Raw genomic sequence first — 24,494 nt, 5'->3', positions numbered from 1 at the left:
ACGACTAGTGCATCCGATGGCTGCGGTTCGCTAAAGAGGTTGTGACTGAATTTGTCAACTGCAGCCTCAAAGCTGCATAGGACAGCATTGCCTGTGGCTGTCAACGTGACCATGGCTCTTAATTTTTATGCCTCTGGCTCCTTTCAGGCTGCCTTTGGAGATATAAGCAACATCTCGCAGTTTGCAGTGCACTGCAGAAAAAGGGAGGTCACTGATGCTCTCTATACAATGAGAAACATTCATCTCATTCTCTCTTGCCAGAGACAAGCAGGAGGAGCGAGCAAAAGGTTTTGCATGGATTTCAGGCTTCCCCAGGGTGCAGGGAGCCCTTGACTGCACACATATTGCCATGCGTGCTCCTCATGTGAACTCGGCCATATTCATCAACAGAAAGGGATTCCACTCCCTTAATGTGCAGGTGAATGCCTATTATCCTGGCAGCATTCATGATTCATTCATTCTGCGGCAGTCCTCAACTCCACCTTTATTTCAACTAGCACGGCAAGTCAAAGGCTAGCTACTGGCCATCAAGGGTTAGCCCCTCATGGAATGGCTCATGACTCCGGTCAGGAACATGTGCACATGTGCAAAGCAGGCTTACAATGAGAGCCATACTGCCACAAGAAGCATTATAGAACAGACCACTGGCATCCTCAAGCAATGCTTCCACTGCCTGGACCGCTCTGGAGGAGCCCTGCAGTATTCAGCTGAGCGGGTATCCAGATTTGTGGTGTATGCTGCATGCTGCACAACCTGGCCATAATGAGGGAATAGGCCTTGCCACCGCCTATCAGGCGAGAACCTGAGGAGCAGGAGCACGAGGAGGAGGAGGAAGTAAAAGAGGAAGTAGTGCAAGAGGAAGAGGCAGTGAGGCTACAATGTAGACAGTTCCTTTCTGCCAGGGCTCTGCATGATTAGATTATTAATGAGCGATACCAGTAACCTCAACAACACCTCCCCATTCACCAACAGTCCCACACTCCTCACCTTTCCTCTCTCACTGGCCATCACATCGTCCTTTTTCTGACAACACTTATTGGTTCCTCCTTCAGTTCAGCGCAGAAATTAAAACCACCACCAAATGCAAATTCAAATCCAAATTTATCAATGCAATCATGAAATAATGCATACAAAATGAAACTAATTACCCTCGTGCACTCCCTTAGTGCCTGTCGTTCGTGTGCCTTTACCTATCCTAGTGCTCCTATGAGGTGCTTCCCCCAGTGGCTGCAGCATGGGTGGTGGGAGGCTGCTGACCTTCAATTGGGGAGCTTGCAGATGGCCTTGGAAGTCGACCTCGAGCAGCTTTGGGTCTAGAGGGCCCAGCTTCAAACTGCACCATCTCGGCCTGGGCTGCAGTAGTCTGGCCTGGCTGGCTGACAGGCAACAGCAAGAGCACTGGTGGAATGGCAGGGGTGGGAGCAGGAATGCTGTCATCCTGAGAGCGGACAGCAGGTTTGTCTTCCATGGTGCCACTACCACTCTCCCCGGGTGGCGCCTCAGCAATCCTGGTGATCTGTTGGGGAACAGATGGCTGGACTGGTGTGACGCCCTGGAAGCCCCTTTCAAAGACCCACTATCACCTTCTTAGCAAACTAGGGATGGGCAATTAATGCAACCTTGCATAACAACATAAGAAATAGGAGCAGGAGTAGGCCACACGGCCCCTCGAGCCTGCTCCGCTATTCAATCAGATCATGGCTGATCTTCGACCTCAACTCCACTTTCCTGCCCGATCTCCTTATCCCTTGATTCCCCCAGAGTCCAAAAAATGCCAGCATCACCCACATCTAACAAAAAAAGGTGATCTGAAACTCTATACTGCTGACAAGGATTGTAATATTGTACGTATTACCGAATCGTGCTGAAGTAAGGATGCAGAGTGAGGGGTACAGCTCAATGGATTGATGTGTAAGGATAGAGAAGATGTGCCAGGAGAGGAGTTGCTTTATGTACAAAAGAAGATATGACGGTAAAGGAAATAATTAATCCTGGATTTAGCACAAGCAATGTAAAGGCATAATGAATAGGATAAGGGATAAGGAAAAGAATATAGTTATTGGGATCTGTTAGGGCTCACTGGGTAAGAATGAGGCTATGGATGCTGAACTGTTAAAACAAATTAGGAAGGTACAGTTGAGCATGAAGATGACTGTCATGGGATATTTTAAAGTAGTGGGAGCAGAAGTAGATTTACGGTCATGGATTGCTTTTTAACCCAGATAGTTAAGCAGCATAGGAGAGGGGAAACAACTTTCAATCTGGTTTTGTGTAACAACCCAGAGATGACTGAACAAGTTAAATCTTTGTTGTACTCTCCTTATCCATGGTGAGTCTGATGACAAACTCAATTATGCTGCAGTTCTATGATTCTAACATGTTCTCTAATCTGTTTTTGAACGTGGTTTTGAACATCTCCATCAAATCTCTCCTTAACCTTCACCCCAGGAATGATATATTGGCCTTGGAGGTACAGCGCAGATTTACTAAAATGATACTAGGGCCTAAAGTGTTAAATTATTAGGACAGGTTGGATAAACTTGGGTTATATTCCCTTGAGATTAGAAGGTTGAGGGCTCATCTTCTTGTGTTTAAAATGATAAAAGGATTTGATAGGGTAGATACAGAGAAACTATTTCCTCCGGTGGGATATCCAGAACAAGAGGGCACAATCTTAAAATTAGAGCCAGGCCATTCGGAAATGAAATCAGGAAGCATTTTTTCACACAAAGAAATGTGGAATTCTCTCCCCCAAAAGACTGCGGATGCTGGGTCAGTTGAAATTTTCAAGATCGACAGATTTTTATTAAGCAAGGGTATCAAAGGATATGGATCAATGGTGGGTAAATGGAGTTGAGGTAAAGGTCAGCCATGATCTAATTAAATGGTGCAAGAGGCTTGAGAAGCTGAATGGTCTGCTCCTGTTCCTGTGATCCTGTCTAAATGGATTGGGAAGTTCGGCTGAGAAATAGCAAATGAAATTCAATATCAACCAGTGCAAACTGATGAGAACGGTAGAAGAATAAACATGAGGGGGTCATAGAATCTTGGATCATAGAAAGTTACCCCACAGAAGGAGGCCATTCGGCCCATCATGTCTGTGCCGGCCAAAAAAGAGCTATCCAGCTTAATCCCACTTTCCAGCACTTGGTCCATAGCCCAGTAGGTTACGGCACTTCAAGTGCACATCCAAGTACTTTTTAAATGAGTTGAGGGTTTCTGTCTCTACCACCCTTTCAGGCAGTGAATTCCAGATCCCCTCCGCCCTCTGGATCAAAAAATTTCTCCTCAGCTCCTGTCTAATCCTTCTACCAATTACTTTAAATCTATACTCCCTGGTCACTGGCCCCTCTTCCAAGGGAAATAGGTCCTTCCAATCCACTCTATCTAGTCCCATCATAATTTTATATATCTCAATTAAACCTCCCCTCAGCCTCCTTTGTTCCAAAGAAAACAACCCCAGCATATCCAATCTTTTTTCATAGCTAAAATTCTCCAGCCCTGGCAACACTCTCGTAAATCTCCTCTGTACCCCCTCTAGTGCAATCATATCTTTTCTATAATGTGGTGACCAGGACTGTATTCAGTGCTCAAGCTGTGATTGAAATATATAAAATCCTGAGGGGACTAGAAGGGGTAGATGCTGAGAGGATGGTTCCCCTTGTGGGAGAGACTAGAACTAGGGGCCACAGTTTAAAAATAAGGGGTCTCCCATTTAAGAGGGAGATGAGGAGAAATTTTTTCTCTCAGAGGGTCGTGAGTCTGTGGAACTCCCTTCCCCAGAGAGCGTTGGAGGCAGGGTCATTGAATATTTTTAAGACTGAGTTGGATAGATTCCTGATTGACAAGGGAGTCAAAGGTTATAGCAGATAGACAGGAAAGTAGGGTTGAGGTCACAATCAGATCGGCCATGATCTTATCAAATGGCAGAGCAGGCTCGAGGGGCCGAATGGCCTACTCCTGCTCTTAGTTCGTATGTTCGTATGTGCCCTAACTAATGTTTTATACAGTTCTAGCATAACCTCCCTGCTCTTATATTCTATGCTCGGCTAATAAAAGAAAGTATCCCGTATGCCTTTTTAACCACCTTATCTACCTGACATGCACTCAAAGGTCCCTTTGTTCCTCTAAACCCCTCAGTATCCTCCCATTTATTGTGTATTCCCTTGCCTTGTTTGTCCTCCCCAAATGCATTATAGAATCATAGAATCATAGAAAGGTTACAGCATGGAAGGAGGCCATTCGGCCCATAGTGTCCAAGCCAGCTCTATGCAAGAGCAATCCAGCTAATCCCACTGCCCCGCCCTTTCCCCGTAGCCCTGCACATTTTTTCGTTTCAAGTACTTATCCAGTTCCCTTTTGAAGGCCATGATGAATCTGCCTCCACCACCCCCTCGGGCAGTGCATTCCAGATCCTAACCATTCACTGTGTAAAAAAGTTTTTCCTCATGTCACCTTTGGTTCTTTTGCCAATCACCTTAAATCTATGTTCTCTGGTCCTTGACCCTTCGGCCAACAAGAACAATTTCTCTCTATCTACTCTGTCGAGACCCTTCGTGATTTTGAACACCTCTATCAAATCTCCTTTCAACCTTCCCTGCACTAAGGAGAACAATCCCAACTTCTTCAGTCTATCCATGCAAACTAAAGTCTCTCATCCTTGGAATCATTCTAGTAAATCTCTTCTGCACCCTCTCTAAGGCCTTCACATCCTTCCTAAAGTGCAGTGCCCAGAACTGGACACAATATTCCAGTTGTGGCCGAACCATTGTTTTATAAAGGTTCATCATGTCTTCCTTGCTTTTGTACTCTATGCCTCTATTTATAAATGTAAGGAATCTTACAACACCAGGTTATAGTCCAACAATTTTATTTTAAAATCACAAGCTTTCGGAGATTATCCCCTTCGTCAGGTGGTGTTGTAAGATTCCTTACATTTGTCCACCCCAGTCCATCACCGGCATCTATTTATAAAGCCCAGGATCCTGTATGCTTTTTTAACTGCTTTCTCAACCTGCCCTGTCACCTCCAATGATTTATGTACATATACCCCCAGATCTCTCTGTTTCTCTACCCCTTTTAGAATTGTACCCTCTAGTTTATATTGCCTCTCCTCATTTTTCCAACCGAAATGCATGACCTCGCAATTTTCCGCGTTAAACTTCATCTGCCACGTGTCCGCCCAAGCCACGAGCCTGTCTATATCCTCTTGAAGTCTATCACTATCCTTCTCACTGTTTACTATCCTTCCAAGTTTGTGTCATCCGCAAATTTTGAAATTAGGCTGTGTACTCTCAAGTCCAAGTTATTAATATATATCAAGAAAAGCAGTGGTCCCAGCACCAATCCCTGGGGAACACCTCGCTCCAGTCCAAAAAACAACCATTCACCACTACTCTCTGTTTCCTGTCATTTAACCAATTCTGTATCCATATTGCTATTGTCCCCTTTATTCCATGGGCCGCAATCTTAATAGCAAGCCTATCATGTGGCACTTTATTAAACGCTTTTGAAAATCCATATACACCACATCAACTGCATTGCCCTCATCTACCCTCTGTTACCTCATCAAAAAACTCTATCAAGTTGGTTAAACATGATTTGCCTTTAACAAATCCGTGCTGGCTTTCCCTAATCAATCCACGCTCGTCCAAGTGACTGTTAATTCTGTATCGGATTATCATTTCCAAAAGTTTCCCCACCACCGAGGTTAAACTGACTGGCATATAGTTGCTGGGTTTATCTTAATACGCTTTTTTGAACTAGGGTGTAACATTTGCAATTCTTTACTCCTCTGGCACCACTCCGTATCTAAGGATGTTTGGAAGATTATGGCCAGTACCTCCGCAATTTCCCCCCTTATTTCAATCAGCAACCTAGGGTACATCCCATCCGGACCAGGTGACTTATCTATTTTAAGCACAGTTACCTCTAATACCTCTTCTTTCTCAATTTTTAGCCCATCCAGTATCTTAACTACATTTTCCTTTACCGAGACTCTGGCAGCATTTTCTTCCTTGGTAAAGATCGATGCAAAGTAATCATTTAATACCTCAGCCATGCCCACTGCCTCCATGAGCAGATCTCCTTTATGGTCCCTAATCGGCCACACCCCTCGCCTTACTACTCGTTTACTGTTAACATGTCTGTAGAAGACTTTTGGATTCCCTTTTATGTTGATCGCTAGTCTATTCTTATACACTCTCTTTGCCCCTCTTATTTCCTTTTTCACTTCCCCTCTGAAATTTCTATATTCTGGTTCTCACTTGTGTTATCAACCTGACACCTGCCATATGCCGCTTTTTTCCGCTTCATCTTATTCTCTATCTCCTTTGTCATCCTGGGAGCACTGGCTTTAGTTGCCCTACCTTTCTCCCTCGTTGGAATGTACCATGTCTGTACCCAAATCATCTCCTCTTTAAAGGCTGTTCAATTATAGTTTTGCCTGCCAATCTATGATTCCAATTTACTGGGGCCAGATCTGTTCTCATCACACTGAAATTGGCCCTCCTCCAATTGAGTATTTTTACTTTAGAGTGGTCAGAGTCCTTTTCCATAGCTATTCTAAACCTTATGATACTATGATCGCTGCTTTCTAAATGCTCCCCCACTGACACTTGCTCCACTCGTCCTCTCTCATTCCCTAGAACCAAGTCCACCAATGCCTCCTTCCTCGTTGGGTCGGAAACGCACTGGTCGAGAAAGTTGTCCTGAACACATTTCAAAATTTCCTCCCCTTCTTTGCCCCTTATGTTATTGTTATCCCAGTCTATATCAGGATAGTTGAAATCTCCTGCTATCACTACTCAATGGCTTTTGTACCTCTCTCTAATTTCTTTGCAAATGTGCTCCTCTATATCTTTCCCACTAGTTGGTGGCCTATAGAATACACCCAGTGGTGTAATGGCACCTCTATTGTTCCTTAACTCTAACCAAATAGATTCTGTCCTTGACCCCTCCAGGACATCCTCTCTTTCCAGCACTGCAATATTCCCCTTAATCGATACTGCCATCCCCCCCTCCTATCTTTCCTTCTCTATCTTCCCTGAGCACTTCGGATCCAGGAATATTTAGTACCCAATCCTGCCCTTTCTTGAGCCAGGTCTCCGTTATCGCCACAACATCATATTCCCATGTGGCTATTTGCGCCTGCAGCTAACTGACCTTGTTTACCACGCTTCGTGTGTTCACACACATGCACCGCAAACCCATCTTATAATTTCTTGTACTCTCTCTTAGTCTGATCCCACCTAATACTGTACTATTACTTGCTCTAGTGCTATCTTTCTCCCCCAATTCTTTGTGCACCTTGTTTCTCCTTTCAATTGCTACATCCTAGTGCCCACCCCCTTGCCAAATTAGTTTAAACCATCCCCCCCTATACAGTACTAGCGAACTTCCCCGCGAAAACATTGGTCCCAGCTCCGTTGAGGTGCAACCCGTCTGGCCTGTACAGGTCCCACCTCCCCCAGAACTGGTCCCAATGCCCCAGGAATCTGAAGCCCTCCTTCCTGCACCATCTCTCCAGCCATGCATTCATTTGCTCTATCCTCCTATTTCTATACTGACTTGCGTGTGGCACCGGGAGTAATCCGGAGATTACCACTTTGAGGACCTGCTTGTTAATCTCTTTCCTAACTTCTTAAATTCTGCCTGCAGAGCCTCATCCCTCTTTCTACCTATGTCGTTGGTACTGATATGGACCACCATCTCTGACTGTTCACCCTCCTGCTCCAGAATGTTCTGCAGCCGCTCAGTGATATCCTTGACCCTGGCACCAGGGAGGCAACATACCATTGTGGAATCACGTCTGCGGCCGCAGAAATGCCATTACCTCACACTTCTCTGGATTGAATTCCATTTGCCACTTTTCTGACCACCTGACCAGTCCATAGATATCTTCCTGCAGTCTACAGCTTTCCTCCTATCAACCACGCGGCCAATTTTTTATCATCTACAAAGTTCCTGATCAAGCCCCCCACATTCAAGTCCAAATCATTAATATATACCACAAAAAGCAAGGGACCGAGTACTGAGCCTTGCAGGACCCCAATGGAAACAGCTTTCCAGTCGCAAAAACACCAGTCGACCATTACCCTTTGCTTCAATTTTGATCCTTGGGCAGTCAACCAGTGGAATGCGTCAGACGGTCGCTTGTACCAGCGGTGAAGAGTCATGATTTTGAGGCTTCGGCCACGTTTGAATTTTCACAGGCGAGCTGTGAGCAAACAGGCGTCCCAATGCAGCTTCGGGAATGTCAGCCGGCTGGGACACCAGCAGAAGCGCACATGTATGTCCTCAGAGCGCCCCGACGCTGAGGTGGGGTGAGGCCTGCGGTACTTTTGGGAGCTAGGAGGAGCACTCTGTTCCTGATTGCGCCTTTGTGCCACAAGCTCTGACCTTGTGTCCCTTAAAATTGCAATCGGGGTCCTAATTACGTGACTAGGACCCTGGTTTTCCTGGCGAAGTGGCCTTCCGCGTGATTCAGGCAGGCACTTCAACCGCCCACAGTTGGCCCCTGTGAAAGGTACAGCAGGCCCATCATCGTAAGGCTATCAACCCCATTTTTAGGTCCTGACCGCTCCATTAACACCGATTTTCCCCAGTGAAAATCAGCTCCAAGGACTCTGAATTTCCATGCCGTTATTAGCATTTTTTCTGTGCAGTATTGGGGCATGTCAGGCAGTGAGCCATTTCTGCTGATTTTCCACCCAAAACTGGTCCCCCAAGTTTCCTAATGTGATTTGCCCTTTTTCCTGATCTACCCAGCCAGCTCATTATAATTTATGGTAATGAGGACGAGCGGTACTGCAACCTTGAATTGTTTGGTTTCACGGTCGCAATGCACTAGTGCAAGTTAGAATCAGTGAAATAAGATGCAGCTATTGCCAGGATCATCTGAGGTCGGTAGAAATTAGGAATTTCTGAGCCTGGAGTGTTTGAGTAGTGATTACTGCAGATGGGAACAAATTTGTAGAATGCTTTTTTGGCCTTCTGCCTACGCAGCCTTGGGCTTACTTCTAACTGCTTCTATGGTGTGAGATCACAGAGAGATTTTGAGCTCCCCACCCACAGTAAGGGCTTCTCAGGAGCAGGTATGGCATTGTTTATGGGTATGTATACCATTATCATGGAGGAGGAAGAGGAACAGCAGAGGAAAGGACAGTGAAGCAGCATCTAAGAAAGATATTAACCCCCTTAAAGGATATACTGGCAACACAGGTCCAATGAGGATCTTAGTGAGGAGATGCGTATTCGAAGAGTGCGCTTCACCAAAGAGACAATAGGGGAGCTGTTCCGGCTATTGCAGGAGGATCTGCAGCCACTGCGCCGTCTGTGGCTTTGAAAGTCACAACCGCGCTCAGCTTATATCGCACAGGGTCATTTCAGGTAGCCACGGGAGATCGTTGATATCAGCCAGGCTGCAGTTTGGGCATGCATTCAACAAATGACTGACATCCTTTATAGGTGACCTGGGAAATTCATCGACTTTTGCATCACAGCAAAGCGCAGCGAGAGAGGACCATCCAGTTCTACGGTGTTTCTGGTTTTCCCAAGGTCGAGGGTGAAACAGATGCTTTTCAAACTTGTACAGATGACTTTATCAACCTCCTCAACAGGAAGGGCTTCCATTTCCTTAAAGCACAAATTTCCACCCACAGCTACCCAGCAATCTGTCTCTACTCTATTTCATCGAGGAAGGTTTGCAGTCTGGTTCAATTAAATTGTTGGCTCTTCTTTTATGTCTCTGTGTCATGCCCCTGTCTCTTCTTTGGCTGCCTTTGGCAGATGCTCCAGTGATAGACATTCTTGAAAAGTGGTACTAAAACATCCATGAGATAGACAATCAACCTATCTGACACTCAACTCAGTCAAGCACTATGCTACTTACTTGCTGTTTCCCCAGCCTACTGCTGTAACCTTCAGTCAGAATTGTTTTTTTAAAGGCTGCACTCTAATTTCCAAACATCCCCACACATTACTCCCACGTTACACAAATTTACACCAATGAATCCTCCAATGAATATGCAAATATGTTGGGTCAAGATCCTGGAACTCCTTACCTAACAGCACTGTGGGAGAACCTTCACCACACGGACTGCAGCGGTTCAAGAAGGCGGCTCACCACCACCTTCTCAAGGGCAATTAGTGATGGGCAATAAATGCTGGCCTTGCCAGTAACGCCCACATCCCATGAATAAATTTTTAAAAAATGAGCTGACACACAAAAACAGCTCTGCAAATCAGAATAGAACACAAATCATAGGATGTAATACTGGGTATTGGTTCATCCCCATCTGGAATACTGTGGGCAGTTCTGGTCACCATATTATAGGAAGAACATCATGGTATTGGAAAAGATGTGACAAAGGGATATCCATCTGATTTTGTTCTTTTGGTGATTATTTTAAAATTTATTCCCTTCAGTCACCGACCAGTGGAAATAGATTTTATAGTTTTGAATACATATCAGAACTTCTTTTAACCTTCTTTGTTCTACTAAAAAAAGTCTCAGTTTCTCTAGTCTCTCTTCACAACAAAAGACTCTTATTCTTGTCGTCAATTTCCTTTGTGAATTTCCTCTGTCCCCACACTCTAGCCTTGATATCCTTCCTAAGTAGGGTGCCCAAAACAGGACACAATATTCTAACTGTGGCCTAACCATTGGTTTATACAATTGTAAACAATTTTACAACACCAAGTTATAGTCCAGCAATTTTATTTTAAATTCACAAGCTTTCGGAGGCTTCCTCCTTCCTCAGGTGAACGTTGTTGGAAATGAAATCGCATTTTCATTTCGAGGATTTCATTTCCAACAATGTTCACCTGAGGAAGGAGGAAGCCTCCGAAAGCTTGTGAATTTAAAATAAAATTGCTGGACTATAACTTGGTGTTGTAAAATTGTTTACAATTGTCAACCCCAGTCCATCACCGGCATCTCCACATCATTGGTTTATACAGGTTTAGCATTATCTCTTTGCATTTATATTCTATTCTCCAATTTAGGATACCACATGCTTTGTCAACTTGTTCTCCCATTTTAAAAAAATGCATATCTGAACCTCTACGTCTCTCAGCTCACTTGATCTCTTAAAGTTTTACCATTTAGTGTATATTTACGCTCCTTATTTTTCCTCTCAAAATGTCACCTCACATTTCTCCACATTAAATTTCATCTGACATCTTTCTGCCTAACTGCCTATGTCCTCCTGAAACCTCTTGTGGTCCTCATCACAGTTAATCGAATTCCCTTTTTTTGTGTCATCTGCAAATTTGATGTGGTCTCTCCTAATACTTAAGTGCAGATCATTTAGAATTATTTTGAAGAGCAATGATCTGAATACTGATCTCTGGGACACTATCATTTACATCCATCCAGTACAAAAAACATCCATTAACCACTATTCGCTATTTTTTGTTCTTTAACCAATTTTATATCCATTTTGCCACATTTCCATTTATATTGTGTGCATTCATTTTATCAAGAAGCCTCCTATGCAGCTTTTGAAAATTCATATACTGAACATCCACTGCATTTTCTTTAACATGTTTTGGCTTTTACAAATCCATGCTGGCTTTTCTGAATTAATCCATGTCTTTCTAAGTGAGTGTTAATTTTTTCTCCTATTATGGCTTCTAGAAGCTCATCCATTACTATTATTAAGCTAACTGGTCTATGGTTAGCTGGTTTATCCCTTTCTCCCTTATTATATTGAACAGAGGCGTTACACTGGCAACTGTCCAGTCCTCTGACACAACTACCCTATCAAAGCATATTTGAAAGATTGTGATTAAAGCCTCTGCTATTTTCGCTCTGATTTCCCTTAAAAGTCTAGGATGCACGTCATCAGGGTTCTATGTTTTTTCTCTTTGAGTTCCACCATTTTTTCAGTACCACTTCCCTATCTTTATTTACTCTATCTAAGTGCCCTACATCCTCCTCTTGTACCCTTTCATTCCCTCTATCACACTCTTCTGCAAAAATTGAGGCTAAGTACTCATTTAGGGGCAGAGGTCAGTCAGCGCCCGGTATTGGATGTGAAGTTGGCAATATGACAGCAACGGCACCTGAAACAGAAGGCCCAAGGCCGGCCCAAAATAGGGCCTCTGGTCTCATCCAAATAATCTGCGCCTGTTGCTCATCCACAGGCAGCTTATTCTTCAGCAGGAACAAATTGCAGGCCACCTGTCTTGTTGGCAATGGCCTCAGGTAAGTGCCAGGAGGGGGAGGGAAGGCGGAGGACAGCGGGAGGGGGGCCGATCATGGCTGGCAGGAATGCTGTGGAGCCGGGAGGAGCATTCCTGCTCTTCCTGGCACCATGTGAATTTTTCTTTAAAAATGTCTCAAACTCATGTTTTCGATGGTGGCCTGTTCCTAGGCCGAATCTATGTCAAGTGAAGCTGAGCTGAGTAGGCCCAGCATGTGACCCGCTTCCTAGAACAGCACTGTCCCAAGGCATTCTAAAACAGGAGTTAGGCCCCTCATTTACATATGTAAGGGGCCTCAAGCCTGTTTTAGGTGGCCTCCAGGGAGATTCAGGACGTTGGTTCCTGAATTTGGCCCTCGTTGCGCCCATTTTACATCCATAAAACGGGTGCAACAAGGTCCAATCTTTACCCCTCAGTATCTCTGCCATTAATTCCTATTTCATTTCTAGTCAGTCCTTTCTTTAAATATTCTTTTATTTTTTTAAAGGATTAATAAAATCCTTTACTATTTACCATTAGTCATTCTAATCCCACTTTTTGCATCCGCTTCATATTTAAGATATTAGGCTAGGTCCTAACGTGCCAAGAATCTGAACCCTTCCTTCCTGTGTCGTCTATCCAGCCACGCATTTAACTTCCTCATCTTACAATTTATATATGTTTGAAGTGCTGTTATGTTGCCAAATGTAGCAACACCCCACAAACAGCAAAAGACATGAATGACCAGTTAATCTGTTTTTGGATGATGGGAGGATTTCCCCCCCCTTCTTCAAATAGAGCCATGGATACACACATTTGGACAGGCAGACATAACTTTGTTTTAATATCTGATTTGAAAGACAGCACCTCTGACAATGCAACATTCCCACAGTTCTGCACTGAGGGAGATATGATTTGGGGTCAAATCTTGGAGTGGGGCTTAAACTCATAACTGTTTGACTCAGAGGTAGGATTATTACAACTAAGCCGAACTGAGATTTTGAGAAAGAGTCGGACATAGGAACATAGGAAGAGCAGCAGGCCATTCTCGAACCTGTTCCACCATTCAATTAGATCGTGGCTGATCTGTATCTTAACTCCATCTACTCGTCTTGGTTCCCTAACCCTTAATACCCTTGCCTAACAAAAATCTATCAATCTCAATTTTGAAATTTTCAATTGACCCCCAGCCTCAACCGCTTTTTGGGGGAGAGAGTTCCAGATTTCCACTATCCTTTGTGTGAAGAAGTGCTTTCTGATATCACCTCTGAACGGCCTAGCTTTAATTTTAAGGTAATGCCCCTTGTTCTGGACCCTCCCACCAGAGGAAATAGTTTCACTCTATCTACCCTATCAAATTCCTTAATCATCTTAAACACCTCAATTAGATCACCCCTTAAATCTTCTACATTGCTTGGTCTATGCAACCTGTCCTCATAATTTAAACCTTTTAGCTCCAGTATCATTCTGATAAATCTGTGCTGCAACCCCTCCAAGGCCAATATATCCTTCCTGAGGTGCGGTGCCCAGAACTGAATGCAGGTACTCTAAATGGGGTCAAACCAGAGCTTCATATAACTGTAACATCACTTCCACCCCTTATTATTCCAGCCCTCTTGCGATAAAGGCCAACATTCCATTAGCCTTCTTAATTATTTTTTGTACCTGTCCACTAGCTTTTAGTGATGCCTATACTTGGACCCCTAAATCTCTCTGCTCATCTACAGTTCCTAGATTCTCACCATTTGGAAAATACTCTGATCTTTCTTAGGTTCAAAGTGGATGACCTCACACTTTCCCCACATTGAACTCCATCTGCCACAGTTTTGCCCACTCAATTAATCTATCAATGTTCCTTTTCCAACTTTCTGCTCCCATCTACATTATTTACTGTGCCACCTAACTTAGTGTCATCAGCAAACTTAGATATACTGCTCTCTATTCCTTCATCCAAGTCATTTATAAATATAGTATAAACTGTGGCCCCTCTGGGACACCGCTAGTCACATCCTGCCAATATCACTATATACCCATTATCCCTACTCTCTGCCTCTTACCTCTTAACTAAATCCCTATCCAAGCCAATAGGTTCCCTCCAATTCCATGAGCTTTCATTTTTGTTAACAGTCTCTTATGTGGAACCTTATCGAATGCCTTCTGGAAGTTCATATAAATAACATCCATAGAAACTCCCTCATCTACCACGTTATTTACCGCCTCAAAAAATTCAACTAGGTTTGTTAGACATGACTTACCCTTTACAATTCCATGCTGGCTCTCTCTGATCAGTTCATATTTGTTCAAATACTCAGTCACTCAGTTCCTAATAATAGATTCTAGTAACTTCCCCACAACTGTTGTTAGACTAATAGGCCTATAATTTCCTAGTTTATCTCTCCCACCCTTCTTAAAAAATGGAGCGACATTAGCAGTTTTCCAATCCAAGGGGACAATTCCTGAATCGAGAGAGTTTTGGAAGATCATGACTAGAGCATCTACAATTACCTCACCTACTTTGTTTAATACCCAGGGGTGGAAACCATGGGGTCCTGGAGATTTGTCTATCTTTAATCTCATTAGTTTCTCCATCACAATTTTCTTACTTATATTGAATCGAATTAGTTTCTTCCCTTGATTTATTTTTATTTTTTCTCGTTATTTTATCCTCATTCTCTATTGTGTAGTAGCTATTTAATAAGTCTGCCATTTCCTGATTTCCAATGTCTGTCATTAAGGGGCCCACATTACTCTTAGCTACCCTCTTTCTCTTAATATATTTGTAAAAACCTTTAGCCTCGTCCTTGATATCCCGCGCAAGCCCTTTCTCATATTGGGCTCTGGCCAGATATAAAAAGATGAATAGCAACACCTGCCAAGTGCTCTTCAACTTTTATTTTACCTTCCCATCTTGTCCTCTGTAAATACTGCTGGTCTCCAGAAAATCTTCTCTGATTTGCACCCTTCTTGCTATTAGCCACAGTGCAGGACAAAATGAGAACTGTTAATCCTGCTCGTTGGCTAACAGGAAGAAGGTGCAAGTCAGACAGATCTGCTGGCTGGTCTGGAATGCCCCACTGACATATCCCCAGATGAAAACTGTCAAGACGTCAAGAATCTATAGTAAGCTTAGGTGGCAGGTACATGAGCATCCGGTTGGGAGTCAGGTGCTTAACCAGCGTTAGGCCGCCACACCACATTAGTTACTCAATTCTATCATTTTTTTTTCAAATTTATTTTAAAGAAATGACCTCTGATGTTTCAAGAGACTGGATTTCTCTCGGAAGTTCCACAGCGTGTCTGTTGAAGTAATCCATAGTGATTGCATTGTTCCAATAACTTGAATTGTTTTCAGGATTTGACGTCTTCCTCTTTTTCTGCATACAACATACTGTAAGCAAAACTGCTGTCAACAGAGAAAAAAAGTTAGTTTTATATATAAGAAAGCACCTTGCTTCACACAGCTTACATTAAATTTCATTGTTTGCTGCAACTACACATCAAGAGCAGCTTTTTTTGAGATTATTATCTCCCTAAACTATCTCACCATCACTCTCCAGTGCAGATGATGACACCCTTTTGTAGCAGACAGTCTGAACATTAAGAAGTCCAAAGAGGAGAAAAAGCCTTGATATTAACAGTAGATGAAGTCATTAAATCTAAATGAACCACCTGGTCAATAGCTTCATTTTTAAGAAAATACTATTCTATGTCCTGACTATATATTACACCAGTAAAACAGTATGACAAACCTTGTTATACTGTCTGCTGATTCCCATTATCCTGCTCTGCTGATGATGCAAAAACCATAACATCATTTTACAACAGCCACTGAAGCACTTACAAAGTGTACTCAATCTCTTTTGCAAATCTGTACCGGTATATAAGAAAAGTTTAAATGTTAAGGTAGTATTTAAATCTGTTACTGTCCTGCCTTATGGAGAGCAGATACGCTATTTAGAGAATCAAGTAAGTTAGTTTACCAGATAGTCCCTCGTTCCATCTCATTTTACTGGGGGTGGATTTGGTGAAATCTCATTTTACTGGGGGGGGGGGGGGGGTTGGTGAATTCTCATTTTACTGGAGGGGGGGGGGGGGTTGGTGAAATCTCATTTTACTGGAGGGGGGGGGGTTTGGTGAAATCCCATTTTATAGGAGGGAGGTTTGGTGAAATCCCATTTTATAGGAGGGAGGTTTGGTGAAATCTCACTTTGTAGGAGGGGGGTTTGGTGAAATCTAATTTTACTTGGGGGGAGGTTGAAGTAATCTCATTTTACTGGGGGGGGGGCTGGTGAAATCTCATTTCACTGGGGGTGGGGTTTGGTGAAATCTCATTTTACTCGGGGGGGGGGTGAAATCTCATTTCACTGGGGGTGGGGTTTGGTGAAATCTCATTTTACTGGGGGGGGGGCGGAGTTGCTGAAATCTCATTTTACTCGGGGGGGGGGTGAAATCTCATTTTACTGGGGGGGGGGGCGGAGTTGCTGAAATCTCATTTTACTCGGGGGGGGGGGTGAAATCTCATTTTACTGGGGGTGGGGTTTGGTGAAATCTCATTTTACTGGGGGGGGGGGCGGAGTTGCTGAAATCTCATTTTACTCGGGGGGGGGGGTGAAATCTCATTTTACTGCGGGTGGAGGTTGGTGAAATCTCATTTTACTGGGGGGGAGGGAGTTGGTGAAATCTCATTTTACTGGGGGGGAGGGAGTTGGTGAAATCTCATTTTACTGTGGGGGGTGGTGTAATCTCATTTTACTGGGGGGGGGGAAGTTGGTGAAATCTCATTTTACTGGGGAGGGGGGGTTGGTGAAATCTCATTTTACTGGGGAGGGAGTTGGTGAAATCTCACTTTACTGGGGGAGGGGTTTGGTGAAATCTCATTTTACTGGGGGTGGAGGTTGGTGAAATCTCATTTTACTGGGGGGGAGGGAGTTGGTGAAATCTCATTTTACTGGGGGGGAGGGAGTTGGTGAAATCTCATTTTACTGGGGGTGGGGTTTGGTGAAATCTCATTTTACTGGGGGTGGGGTTTGGTGAAATCTCATTTTACTGGGGGTGGGGGTTGGTGAAATCTCATTTTACTGGGGGGGAGGGAGTTGGTGAAATCTCATTTTACTGGGGGGGAGGGAGTTGGTGAAATCTCATTTTACTGGGGGGGAGGGAGTTGGTGAAATCTCATTTTACTGGGGGGGAGGGAGTTGGTGAAATCTCATTTTACTGGGGGTGGGGTTTGGTGAAATCTCATTTTACTGGGGGGGGTTTGGTGAAATCTCATTTTACTGGGGGTGGGGTTTGGTGAAATCTCATTTTACTGGGGGTGGGGGTTGGTGAAATCTCATTTTACTGGGGGTGGGGGGGGAAGTTGGTGAAATCTCATTTTACTGGGGAGGTGGGGGCGGGGGTGATGGGTGGTGTTCTGTGCTCATTTGGGGTATTTATATGTTTTGAAAGCTTTCCTGTGCAATGTTTAGGTGCAGGGTTAGAATTTGTAGTCCTGCTTGCCCACCTCTAAACTTTCAATTCAGTTCATTCAATGGTATCTTGATTCTTTTCTAACAGGGACTCTACAGTTTTTGTCGCACTTATTTCACCATTCCTCCATCGATCAGCTGTGTGGCCACCTTCACTACATCTGTCAACGGACTTCAAACAGGTTGAATAACATTTGGCCAAATCCATTTCATTGACATAACAAGTTTCATTAATTGTGAGCACTCAGGTTATTTTGCATTTTGCACTTTTTCACTTAGCTGGTTCCTGGGAGCATGCAACTGGGATTTTTGAATAAAATGACGACCTGGGGATAACTAAAGGTTGAAGTTTGGCGCTGTCACATAATGCAATTAATTAGTCAAGAAATGTTGGCCCAGAAACTGCTGGAATGGCACTTCTCACAGCGAGTTACGTATATTGGATATTTTACCTCACCCTTCAGATCGTATTATTTTTGCGCTGCAAATTGCTGGAAATGCAAAGTGATAATGCCGCAGCAATGTCACCGTCACATTTGGGACCTCATGAACATCGTGCCCAATGGTTTATCAAACAGACCAATCACATGGCGTTATAAATAGATGAAAACAGATGCCATCAACTCAGTTAAGGTGTGGCACTGAGAGGCGAGTGACCTGTAACTTTTGAAATGACCTAAAACTAACATTATATAGTTACCAAAATTTAAAAATAAACTTTTAAAAACCTTTTTACAAAGCAGTAGAAAGTAATTAACAGTGTTTTGCATATACACTTCTTCACAGAAAATCCTTGAAAGATGTTGCAAGAAAAGACAGAAGACGAGGTCCCACAACTTTGCCGACGATGAGCTGCGGACATTGTTAGACAAGTTCGAGATGAGACGTCGGCGGCTGCTAGGGAACGAGAAATCCAGGGCATCACACAAAATCAGCATGTGGCATGGAAGGGGGTAGCAGAGATCCATAGTCTCATGGACAGCGGACCAATGCAGAAAGAAATATAACGATCTTACCAGAGCAGAGAAGGTAGTTACAGATTATTAGACAAATATATAATTTTAAAATTGCAGTCTGTGTGTTACTACATGTAAGCCAGTGAGTTTTTTTTACAAGTTGTTTGTGGAAGGTTGAAACTAAAGTCAAGTGAGTTGTAAAACTCAGTTGCCATGGGAGACAGCCTTTCCAAAGTAATGAATTTCACACCTTTTTATTCCTGCTGCAGAAAGAGCACATTAGAATTCATGAAACAAAGTCCCTAACAACAGTCAGCAACTAACGTGATGCTCTCTCTTTTTCATATTTTTATGTCTGTGTAGGGTAAGATGGCTCATAATCCCCAGGAGCGGATGATGATGGGTGGGGGTACTTCCTTCCTGAGGGAGCTTACCCACCATGAGAACAGAGCCCCGCAGCTACAGGGGTACAAGGGTGTACCATCTGTGGGCGAATCAGATATTGGATTCAGGCAATGTGAGCGTCACATTCTATTACTTTGTCTCCTGGCCAGGCTGAGACAGAGAGGAGAGACATCTGAAGTTTGTGAATTGCATGTGTTCCATGCTGGAGCTGCATGTTTGAAACCTCTTTCGTGGCTGCAGGGTGGGAAAAGGAAATTAGAATGGGGGTTGCTCATGCAGCCTGTGAGCCCTGGCCTGCACCAAGTGGGGTGAGTTGCCATTTTCCAATGAATTTGTGCATTGAATGTGAAGAAAAAACTTATGTGATGTGGCAAATGAACATGCTGCACCATTGTAACATTTTGTTCTTCCTTCCCACAGGTCCATGGCAACCTGAGGAAGCAGGGGCTGCAGAGGGCACTGAAGCGGGGGCTGCAGAGGGTACTCAGGAAGGGATAGGTTGCAGTATTGATCAAAGAAACTATTATAGCACTAGGAAGGGTTGATGCAGCTGAGGAGTCAAAGACAGAATCTATTTGGTGAGAATTAAGGAACAATCGAGGCGCTATTACGCTTCTGGGTGTACTCTATAGGCCACCAAATAGTAGGAAGGAGATAGAGGAGCAAATTTGCCGGCAAATTAGTGAAAGATGCAAGAACTGTAGAGTCGTGGTAATGGGAGACTTCAGTTATCCCAATATAGATTGGGATAGTAATAGTGTAAAGGGCAAAGAGGGGGAGGAATTCCTGAAAAATGTACAAGAACATTTTCTTGATTAGTGTGTTTCCAGCCCAACGAGGAAGGAAGCAGTGCTGGATCTAGTTCTGGGGAAGTGGAGCATGTTTCAGTGGAGGAGCATTTGGGGAACAGTGATCATAATATCATCAGGTTTAGAATAGTTATGGAAAAGGACAAGGAACAATCAAGCCTAAAAATACTTAACTGGAGGAGGGCTAATTTCATTGAGTTAAAAGAAGATCTTGCCCAGGTGGATTGGAATCAATAATTGGTGGGCAAAATGGTAATTGAACAATGGGAGGCCTTCAAGGAGGAGATGGTTCGGGTACAGAGTGGACACATTTCCACGAGGGGGAAAGGAAGGGCATCCAAAGCTAGAGCTCTCTAGATGACTAAGGATATAGAGATTAAAATGAAACAGAAAAGGGAGGCTTATGACAAATGTAAGTTTCATAATACAGTAGAGAACCAAGCTGAATACAGAAAGTATAGGGGCAATGAGAAAGTATGAGAATAGATTAGTGGCTAACATAACAGGGAAACCAAAAGTCTTTTATAAACATATAAATAGTAAAAAGATAGTCAAAGAAAGGGTGGGGCCAATTAGGGACAAGAAAGGAGATCATCTTATGGAGGCAGAGGGTATGGCTGAGGTACTAAATGAGTATTTTGTATCTGTTTTCACTAAAGAGAATACTGCCAATGTAATAGTAAAGGAGGAGGTAGTAGCGATAGCAGATAGAATAAAAATAGATAAAGAGGAGGTACTTAAAAGGTTGCCAGTACTCAAAGCAGAAAAGTCACCTGATCCAGATGGGATGCATCCTAGGTTATCGAGGGAAGTAAAGGTGGAAATTGCAGAGGCTCTGGCTACAATCTTCCAATCCTCCTTTGATATGGGAGTGGTGCCAGAAGACTGGAGGATTGCAAATGTTACACCCCTGTTCAAAAAAGGGGAGAGGGATAAACCCATCAATTACAGGCCAGTCAGCCTAACGTCGGAGGTGTGGAAACTTTTAGAGACAATAATCTGGGACAAAATGAACTCGCTCTTGGCAAAATATGTGTTAATAACTGAAAGCCAGCATGGTTTTGTTAAAGGCAAATCCTGTTTAACTAACTTGATTGAGTTCTTTGATGAAGTAACGGAGAGGGTTGGTGAGGGTAGTGTGGTTGATGTTGTGTATATGGACTTTGAAAACGCATTTGATAATGTACCACATAATAAACTTGTTAGCAAAATTAATGGCCATGGGAGTAAAGGGACAGTGACAGCGTGGATACAAAATTGGCTAAAGGACAGAAAGCAGAAAATAGTGGTGAACAGTTGTTTTTCAGACTGGAGGGAAGTATGCAGTGGTGTTCCCCAGGGGTCATTATTAGGACCATTGATCTTTTTGATATATATTAATGATCTGGACTTGGGTATAGAGGATATAATTTCAAAGTTTGCAGATGACACGAAACACAGAAATGTAGTAAACAATGTGGAGGATAGTAACAGACTTCAGGAGAACCTGGGTGGCAGAAGGGTCGGTAACCAAAGGACACGGATTTAAGGTGATTGGCAAAAGAACCAAAGAATTAAAGTTTTTCTGATGCAGCGAATTGTAATCTGGAATGCACTGCTTGAAAGGGCGGTGGAAGCAGATTCAATACTAACTTTCAAAAGGGAATTGGATAAATACTTGAAGGGAAAAAATTTACAGGGCCATGTGGAAAGGGAAGGGCAGTGGGACTAATTAGATAGCTCTTTCAAAGAGCCGGCACAGGCACGTTGGGCCGAATGGCCTCCTTCTGTGCTGTATCATACAATGATACTATGATACTGTGATACTTCTCTCGACTCCTCCACTGCCTCTGATTTGTCACGCTGCTTGTCCAAAATCCAGTATTGGATGAGCAGAAATTTCCTCCAATTAAATATTGGGAAGGCTGAAGCCATTGTTCTCGGTCCCTGCCACAAACTCCATTCCCTAGCCACCGACTCCATCCCTCTCCTTGGCCACTGCCTGAGGGTCCTTGCAACCTTGGCGTCTTATTTGAGCCTGAGCTGAGCAAGTCTTCCATTTCCTTATTTACAATTACAATATCACCTGCGTTTGCTTTTAAGTGGCCCACATTACCCTTTGCCACCCTCTTTCTCTTAATATACTTGTAAAGACATTTAATGTTGTCCTTGATATCCCTCAAATGTTTTTTCTGGTATTCCCTTTTTGCAGGTCTTACTACTTTCCTCGTATCCCTTTGCTGTTCTTTATATTTCTAACAGTCCGCGGGATCTCCACTGTTCTTTCCCTTCGTATAAGTCCTTTCTTTTAGTTTTATACTATCTCTCACCTCTTTTGTTGATCAAGGTTGTTTAATTACACAAGTAGTTCTCTTGCTCTTCCTCAGTTTTACAACAATGGGGCCGCAAGTCCTCATTAATTTTGGTGAGAGAAAAGCGTAATACCGGTGTTACTAAATATTGGGGATTGACTGACGATTTCTGTTACTGTTACCCCATTTTTCTTCCCATCAAAATTTCTAGTCTGGAGTGGAGTGACAATCTAGTATACCTGCCCCTTTACAAGCACATAGAAATCCTGGAACTCCCTTCCTAACAGCACTGTGGGAGAACCGTCACCACACGGACTGCAGCGGTTCAAGAAGGCGGCTCACCACCACCTTCTCAAGGGCAATTAGGGATGGGCAATAAATGCCGGCCTTGCCAGCGACGCCCACATCCTGTGAACGAATAAAAAAAAAATAGAATCATAGAATCATGCAAATGGCATTTAATGGAGAAAATAATGAGGCTAAAGATAGACAAATCTCCAGAACTTGATGCCTTCCACCCCAGTATATTAAAAGAAGTAGATGAGGAAATAATAGATGCTTTAGTCATGATCTTCCAAAACTCTCTTGATTCAGGAATTGTCCCGTTGGATTGAAAAATGGTGGGAGAGATAAACATGGAAATTATAGACCTATTAGCCTAACGTATGTTTAGGGGACAAACATGAACTTATTAGAAAGAGCCAGCATGGATTTATAATGAGTAAGTCATGTCTAACTAGCCCAGCTGAATTTTTTGAGGAGGTCACTAATGTGGTAGATAAGGGAATGTCTATGGATGTTATTTATATGGACTTCCAGAAGACACTCGATAAGGTTCCACCAAAGAGACTATTAGGAAAAATGGAAGCTCATGGAATTGGAGGCAACCTTTTGACATGAGTAGAGGTAGATGGTTAGGAGTTAGGCGACAGAGAGTACAGATAATGAGTATATACTCCAATTGGCAGGATGTGTCTAGTGGTGTCCCCCAGGGATCTGTACTGGGGTCTCAGCTTTTCACTATATTTATAAATGACTTGGATGAAGGAATAGAGAGCAGTATATCCAAGTTTGCTGACGACACTAAGTTAGGTGGCACAGTAAATAGTGTAGATGGGAGCAGAAAGTTGCAAAGGGACATTGATAAATTAAGTGAGTGAGCAAAACTGTGGCAGATGGAGTTCAATGTGGGGAAGTGTGAGGTCATCATTTTGGACCTAAGACTAATAGATCAGAGTATTTTCTAAATGGTGAGAAGCTAGGAACTGTGGTGGAGCAGAAAGATTTAGGGTCCGTGTACAGAGATCACTAAAAGCTAGTGCACAAGTACCAAAAATAATTAAAAAGGCTAATATAATGTTAGCTTTCATCTCAAGGGGGCTGGAATACAAAGGGGTGGAAGTTATGCTACACTTGTATAAAGCTCTGGTTAGACTGCATCTGGAGTACTGTATTCAGTTCTGGGCACCGCACCTCAAGAAGGATACATTGACCTTAGAGGTAGTGCAATGCAGAGTCAACAGAACCCGAAGAGGGTTAAATTATGAGGTCAGGTTACATAGACTAGGCTTGTATTTCCTCGAGTATAGAAGATTAAGGGGTGATCCAATTGAGGTTTTTAAGATGATTAAAGGATTTGATAGGGTAGATGGAGAGAAACTATTTCCTCTTATGACCAGAACAAGGGGGTATAATTTTAAAATTAAAGCTAGGCCATTCAGGGGTGATGCCAGGAAGCACTTCTTCACACAAAGGGTAGTGGAAATCTGGAACTCTCCCCCAAAAAGCTGTTGAGGCTGGGGGTCAATTGAAAATTTCAAAACTGAGATTGATAGATTTTTGTTAGGCAAGGGTATTAAGGGTTATGGAACCAAGGCGGGTAGATGGAGTTAAGATACAGATCAGCCATGATCTAATTGAATGGTGGAACAGGCTCGAGGGGCTGAATGGCCTACTCCTGTTTCTATGTTCCATTGCTCATAGCAATTAAAAAGCTAATTGAATAACTGTATAATTCAACTGCAAATACTTATTTTCACCATTTTATGAATTCTGATTAACAGCTTCATATTCCATCTGTGGTATCTTGTTCTTGATGGTAATCCTTCAGTGTACATTAGTAAAAATGTGCGTACCCATAGAATAAAGTAGAAGTAATGAAGATACATAAATGTTAATGAAACATAATAAGAAAGAACTTGCATTTATTAGCATCTGTCAGGACCTCCTAAAGCGCTTCAAATATTATGTTACTTTGAAGTGCAGTCACTATTGTTACGTAGGGCAACAAGGCAGCCATTTCCAATCAACAACTTCTCTCAAACAGTAATGTGATAAATCACAGTATCGTAGAATCATACAGCACAGAAGGAGGCC

The 24,494-nt window shown here is 43.2% G+C and overlaps 1 protein-coding gene across 5 annotated transcripts in view; it reads right to left on the bottom strand.

Moving 5' to 3' along the window:
* The window catches only part of tmem108 (transmembrane protein 108), a 165,228-nt gene that overhangs the window by 5,854 nt on the left and 134,880 nt on the right, over positions 1–24,494 (bottom strand). For 4 of the 5 annotated variants that reach the window (XM_067997558.1, XM_067997565.1, XM_067997571.1 and 1 more), the window contains one exon: positions 15,438–15,592. In XM_067997558.1, the coding sequence (XP_067853659.1) occupies positions 15,438–15,592 (155 nt within the window). The remainder of the gene's footprint in view (positions 1–15,437; positions 15,593–24,494) is intronic. The other variant, XM_067997551.1, reaches the window with a different exon arrangement.

The sequence above is a fragment of the Heptranchias perlo genome, chromosome 2, assembly GCF_035084215.1.
Source record: "Heptranchias perlo isolate sHepPer1 chromosome 2, sHepPer1.hap1, whole genome shotgun sequence".
NCBI lineage: Eukaryota > Metazoa > Chordata > Chondrichthyes > Hexanchiformes > Hexanchidae > Heptranchias > Heptranchias perlo.
This window is presented reverse-complemented; position numbering and strand designations above follow the sequence as displayed.